Source organism: Pocillopora verrucosa, chromosome 1 (assembly GCF_036669915.1).
Source record: "Pocillopora verrucosa isolate sample1 chromosome 1, ASM3666991v2, whole genome shotgun sequence".
NCBI lineage: Eukaryota > Metazoa > Cnidaria > Anthozoa > Scleractinia > Pocilloporidae > Pocillopora > Pocillopora verrucosa.
Window position 1 is genome coordinate 24,488,676 of NC_089312.1, and position 6,089 is coordinate 24,494,764.

The 6,089-nt window shown below is 37.2% G+C and overlaps 1 protein-coding gene across 2 annotated transcripts; it reads left to right on the forward strand.

Moving 5' to 3' along the window:
- Positions 1–249: 249 nt before the first annotated feature.
- On the forward strand, positions 250–5,272 carry LOC131774404 (uncharacterized protein DR_0269). 2 transcript variants are annotated; one of them, XM_066174470.1, is made up of 7 exons: positions 250–317; positions 1,131–1,228; positions 1,476–1,580; positions 2,307–2,387; positions 3,226–3,757; positions 4,569–4,708; positions 5,082–5,272. In XM_066174470.1, the coding sequence occupies exons 2-7, from the start codon at positions 1,138–1,140 to the stop codon at positions 5,246–5,248; spliced, it is 1,116 nt and encodes a 371-aa protein (XP_066030567.1). In that variant the 5' UTR covers positions 250–317; positions 1,131–1,137; the 3' UTR covers positions 5,249–5,272. The 2 variants fall into 2 exon arrangements, with proteins under 2 accessions (XP_066030567.1, XP_066030571.1); XM_066174474.1 differs by having other exon boundaries at positions 1,476–1,574.
- Positions 5,273–6,089: the final 817 nt, after the last annotated feature.

Here is a 6,089-nt window from a genome sequence, read left to right on the forward strand (position 1 = left end):
TAAGCACATGTCACTGCTTACCAATCTTTAACTTAGAACGATGTGACTACCCTTGAATAAATGCATCATGTTTCTTTGTTCTTCTTTCCATAAGTCGATATCGTATTCTACGCTTGTTTGCGACCATGATGTTCTGTCATTAACATGTGGCCGATTAATGCGGATACCAGGTAGCTGTTTATGGGAAACTGTAGAAACAGCTTTTTTACAACCTGACCAATTAATTATTACTAAAGGTTACAGGACGAGGTCAAGAATTCATGATTTAATTCAGGAAATTTGACACAGTTTCTCATTCAAACAGATTCTCCTAAGAGGTAAGTTATGCTTTTCGCCTTTGGCATCAGTGCGATTGCATATAGTCCATATATTTCATATTTCAACGTTTGAGTTATATATTTACAGATACCATCTGACACATTTTTGGATGAATGTTAATTTCTTTGGAATTTTTTTTTATTATTTTATTTGCAGTTATAGTTCTAATTGAACTCACATAATACTATGGGAAAAACTAACTTATCGTTAGAAAATTCACTACTCATTTTTTTCTGAACCTTTCACACTTCAATTTTATCGAATGCGTATTAAATTCGAACATATTATGTAGAAAACGTTTAGTTTTTGTCCGTTTTTATTTTCATACGATAAAGATCCTTATGCACTAAGGAGCAAGAACATCTAGACTGAAGCAAATCACAAAAGTGTCATGATATACACTATAGACTAACGTGTCCGCCTGACAAATACTGGTACAGCCCAGGCTTAACTGCGTGTTGTGCGGCAAGATCAATGATAATTAAATACGTCCAAGAATAATTTCTCATTTGGTTTATCAGTGGTTAGTGTGTTAGGTATACCAGGAATGAGGGTTATCTTACAGAAACGAAGGGAATGAATCACAAAAGATTACTTGCTCCTTCGATTTGACCATAAATGTTTTCTCTATCAATAAGTTATTGTCTAGCAAAAGTGTTCATAGTGTATCGTGTGTGTAAAGGAACGAGTCAGCTTTTCAAAGGAAGCCAATAGTCTTTCAGTCAGTCTGTTGTCATGTTAGGTGATTGCAAAAAAAAAATGATTGTTCTTCAAATTGACTTTAAACTAATATAAAGCCAATCGCATTGCAGAGTTACAATGACAATCAAGTTATTTTTTGTGATACTCTTGCTCTTCGGAGCCGTCCATGTGAAAAGTGCCTTTGGTGAATCTGGCCTCGATCTTGAAGGTAAGGTGCCACTTCCGTTACCCCGTCGGAATGAAAAGTACTCTACACTTTTCTTTGCTACCCTAGCTTCCAACTAAGCTGACAGCAAGGTTTATGTTGGTAATGACGATATCTCTCGATTAGGAAACATGCCACGTTGTTTTAAATCCAAATTCAATTTAATTACCAGCTATCCCATGAGAACCCTACAAGAAACCACCTGCCTTGATGTATTTCTGATTATTGGTTTACTTTTCTCGGTATGTAGAGATAAATCCTGACCAGACAGTAGTTGGAAGCGCTGAGGAAGAGAGTGAAGACGCAGATGAAGACACAGAGCCGGTTTTGATTGATGAAAACCAACTAGGTACAGGTAAAGTTACATAATGATCACAAGAAAATTGATACGAAAGGTTACAGCTTTCTTTGTTCCCCTTCATTCCTTCTACATTGTATTTCTCAGCATAAAAACAAAGACCATTGCTGAAATTTATAATAACTATAGAAAGATGTCCACTTGTTGGCTGATGGCGTTACTTCCAACATCATTGCATGTTCATGAGCCGTAAGCATTTAAAGTCTCTCTAATTCGGCTGCTCGGGGAGTAAAACTACTTCGCTATTCAATCTTACGTTGATGAACCAACACTCCCCTTTTCCAATTTTGACCTGACAAAGAGCCACCCAGTGTTTGTTTAACCGGTAAATGCCATTTTCTTGAAAAAGAGCGGAGAAACTACGAGCGCCCTGATTGGTCAAAAACCTGCGCAAAAAATTTGCTCAACTGACCACTCAGTTAAACTGCATTTCAAACACAACACTTGATTTATGTTGGCCAAATAAAATTGTTCTCGTTGTTTTTTTGGCGTTCAAAGCATCCTCTTCATCTCCTGATAACTAATGGCCATCAATGAAATGATTAATATTTGGGATTTTTTTCCCGTGTGGCGCCATTTCTCAAGGCATTCGTTGTGTCTAAGGTACGTTTTAAACTGGCATAATTTACTACTTGCGTCAATGCATATGTTTTGTAACCCTCCCTAGGAGGGATCCCCATTCTACTGTAGCTGTTACTATAACTGTAAATTCTCTTTTTAAAGATCTTGAACAGTATGAAAACGAAACCAACGACTTAGAAGCTGAGTCTGGTGAGGAAGTGGAAGAAACGTCAGATGTTTTAGGTGAGGAAATTACAATTCTGATCGAAAGGAATTTCTTACACACTTAAAAGTATCACTAACCAATAACCAAGTCCCATACATATACATGTCATTTAATTATTCGTCGATGACAAATCTAATGAATTATAGCCAGCGTTATTAACTTCCCAAAGACAGACCCATCCAAAAACAATCGGTGTAAGTGTGCTGAGTTTTGTTCATCTTTTTTCATGGAAACAACTCTTCAAAGTAAAACTCTAAATAAAAACAACTGAATATTCAAAAACACAAATTATTTTTTTCCTGGAGCTGCATAAGGGTTCTTTATGCAGTCATCGCACAGATTTTCAACAAGAATGCTGTTTTTTTCACACTAAGCGGAATAATATAGTTTCCCCTGTATTACCCCCTTAAACTGTTGATTTCGTCCTCCACTTTGGAGAAGCGTATATTGCTATTGATTAGAAACAAGATATCCACTGGCAATCTTATATCTTTACCCAACCTCCCCCCCCCCTCTCCTATGAAAAACGTTTTTTTTTTCTTTTTTGAAAAACCAAAAAAAAACAAATTAATAAAACCTTGAGACTGAGATGAAGTAGAATTTTGAGATCACAAACAAAGGACACACCATGAGCTGAAGGTCAGTTAAGATAGTTTCAATTTCGCTCATTTGCCGCTAAGTCCTGAAGCTCTTTGACGCGCTGTAAAATTATGAAAGAATCCTTTTCCGTAATGCCAAAACTTGGTGCGAATTGGTTTTTCCAGTCATCAGAGTAAGTTGCACAAGTAAGTGACATACATAATATTCTTATTTGCTTTCTTCACTTTTTTCTACTCGATAAAATATTATACCAAGTCAAGAGGAGAAAAGGAAAAGGTCCTAGAGGTGGGAAACGTCCTAAAGGTGGAAAACGTCCTAGGGGTGGAAAACATACTAAAGTTGGAAAACGTCCTAAAGGTGATAAACGTCCTAAAGGTGGAAAACGTCCTAGAGGTGATAAACGTCCTAAAGGCGGAAAACGTCCAAAAGGTGATAAACGTCCTAAAGGTGGAAAACGTCCTAAAGGTGATAAACGTCCTAAAGGTGGAAAACGTCCTAGAGGTGGAAAACGTCCTAAAGGTGGAAAAGGTCCTAGAGGTGGAAAACGTCCTAATGGTGGAAAACGTCCTAAAGGTGAAAAACGTCCTAGAGGTGGAAAACGTCCTAGGGGTGGAAAACATACTAGGGTTGGAAAACGTCCTGGAGGTGGAAAACGTCCTGGAGGTGGAAAACGTCCTAGGGGTGGAAAATATACTAGGGTTGGAAAACATCTTAGACGTGGGAAACGTCCTCGATTTGGATTACGTCCTCGATATGGAGATTTGCACATCATGGACAAAGTGGACAAGTAAATGAATTATACAATGTTGTTTTTATTACTTTGTTTGGTTTTTCTTCTCTTTATCAAACGTATATGTTTCTTTTTTTATCTTTCCGTTTGCTCGTTCACCCTGCTGCAAGGGCTTTTGGCTGAGGTTGGTCAGTTGAAATCTCCGCGGTGTGAAAAAATATGATTCATTCCGTTTGACTATGGTCAGTTTGAAACTCTATTTGCATATTTGGACTTGGTGTCGATGGAACAATATTTAGTTTAGGGTCGTGACTAATTTAGGAGTACAATAGTCTGGCTTTACTTCCTCCTGCAATTGTTCTTACAATCCGTGCCGTTCTCTCAACCAATCACCATGGCTATCAATGTTTACCTACTCTAATGACCCCTTAAATGTATGTCATATGATTCACCATTGGCCCTTTGTGGCATCTTTTATTGTATGAACAGAACTTCACATAACTTATATAGAACTTATTGTGTGAATAAAACTTCCCTACCAAGCTAAAGAATTTACCATCGTTCTAATGATTAGAATGATGTTACATTCTTTAGCTCGTTAAGGAAATAGAGAAAGAAGTTATTTCGTCTTGCCACGGGCGTGGGACAAAAAATTCTGAGTCCTCATGAAAAGTCGAATTTCAGACCTCCGAGTCCGCTAACCGATGCTCTTTCAATGAGCCATAGAGATTCTATGGTAAGCTTCATCGTTTCGAACAAATTCTCGAAACTTTTTATCCTAACAATGATGCATGACACGGTTTTGGTTTTGTAGCACTCAGTAGAAAGACACACCGAAAGACATGAAACCATCTATTTTGTTTTTCAGTTGTTGCCGCATCCGCAATATCTGCCTCAGTAAACATATGAAGTCCAAGTATTGCCCCTTCAGAAAACTTGGAGCACTGTTTGACATGTCTTACGCAGTAAGATTGACTAAGAAAGGAGGCAAAGAAAATTTCAAATGCGGTAAGCTCAAAACTCTTAACCAGGATGGCTAATTATATAACCAACCAGCTCTATTGAATGGTGACTTGAAAGAGAAAGAGACTAGGCAGCAATCTTACAAATATATAATGATGTATTCACTAATTCACTATCAGGCTTCAGCAGAAACGTTTTTTGCAAAATGGCCAAACGTCAAAAACGAGACTCTTATGGCGCACTTATTACAAAGGCGTTGATTGCGGCTTCCATTGCAAATTGAAAAGATTAAAGGCCCGAAGATGTAATTTGAAAAAGTTTACAATTCTTCATTAAATATTTCGTTGTTTGTTATGTCATCGTCATTATAATAAGCATTGTAATTGCTACCGTCATCAATACTTTTTGATTCTTTCAGAGCCTGTCAGAAGCCGCTGTCGTTACGAACTGTGCAAGTGTAATACTAAAGCCGTCAATTGCTTCATGAGGAACAAATATTATCCAGAATACGCGGAGAATGACCCCAAAATTTGTGATTCACGTGGCGAACTGCGCTTTCGTAAGAAGAATAAGATGCGGTCTTAAATGATTCCAGTTTCCAAACTTATTCATGACTGTGTACAACAAAATTGAATAAAGGGTTAAAATGTGGAAGTGGCGTTCAAATATATTTATGTATCAATAGATGCATGGTTAGTTATGGCATTCATTGAATATGCTAACGCTGTGATTTATGATGAGCATAAGAAAGTTAGCTGGTACTATTTCTCTGATTTTGTCAATTATTAACAGATGACAATAATTTTTTTTTTAGGGAAAATTGTTAGGAGGTCTTAATCGGCGATTAAAAATACAACTGTTTGAACGTTTTGGTAGGGACTTTCCCAATGATTCTCAGAGTAAGGTAGTACGCTAAATAACTCTTGAGCGAAGAAATGAAAAAGCCTTTAATCAAAAGCTTGATGACCAAGCAAAAGAAGTTAAGAAGTTACCGTCGCCCTGTTGCTTTTCATTTTTCAGCGAAATTAGTTGATTGTCACCTTTCTGTACAATTCCTGTCTTTTTTGCATCCTGATGACAAACAAGTAGTATTCTTATTTAGCGATACCAATTGCATTAATGCTAAAAAGGCAGTTTTATCTGAGACAAACACGTACGCTGCAGCCTCTAGGAAGATTTATTTTGACGTTCGATGAATGAGCCATTTGTCAGGTGCATGATGAAAAAAGGTGACTGATGATCGAGAAGCGGACCTGTTCAAGGGAAGACCCTTTTCACAAATTTTTTTGGCTGTCAAGTGCTGCCCTTCAAATACCTTTCAACCTGGTTAACTGAACAATCAGAGAAAATTGTCATAAACAAGTGAAAATCAAAAGAAGACTAGAAAAGTAAATTTCAAGATTCCTCCTAGTTGATAATTTGGTAA

Excerpts from the sequence above, each read along its gene's own strand:
- LOC131774404 (XM_066174470.1), top strand. The coding sequence starts at position 1,138 with ATGACAATCAAGTTATTTTTTGTGATACTCTTGCTCTTCGGAGCCGTC. Across the intron at positions 1,229-1,475 it reads ATCTGGCCTCGATCTTGAAG|AGATAAATCCTGACCAGACA; the intron begins GTAAGGTGCCAC and ends CTCGGTATGTAG. Across the intron at positions 3,758-4,568 it reads ATCATGGACAAAGTGGACAA|TTGTTGCCGCATCCGCAATA; the intron begins GTAAATGAATTA and ends TTTGTTTTTCAG.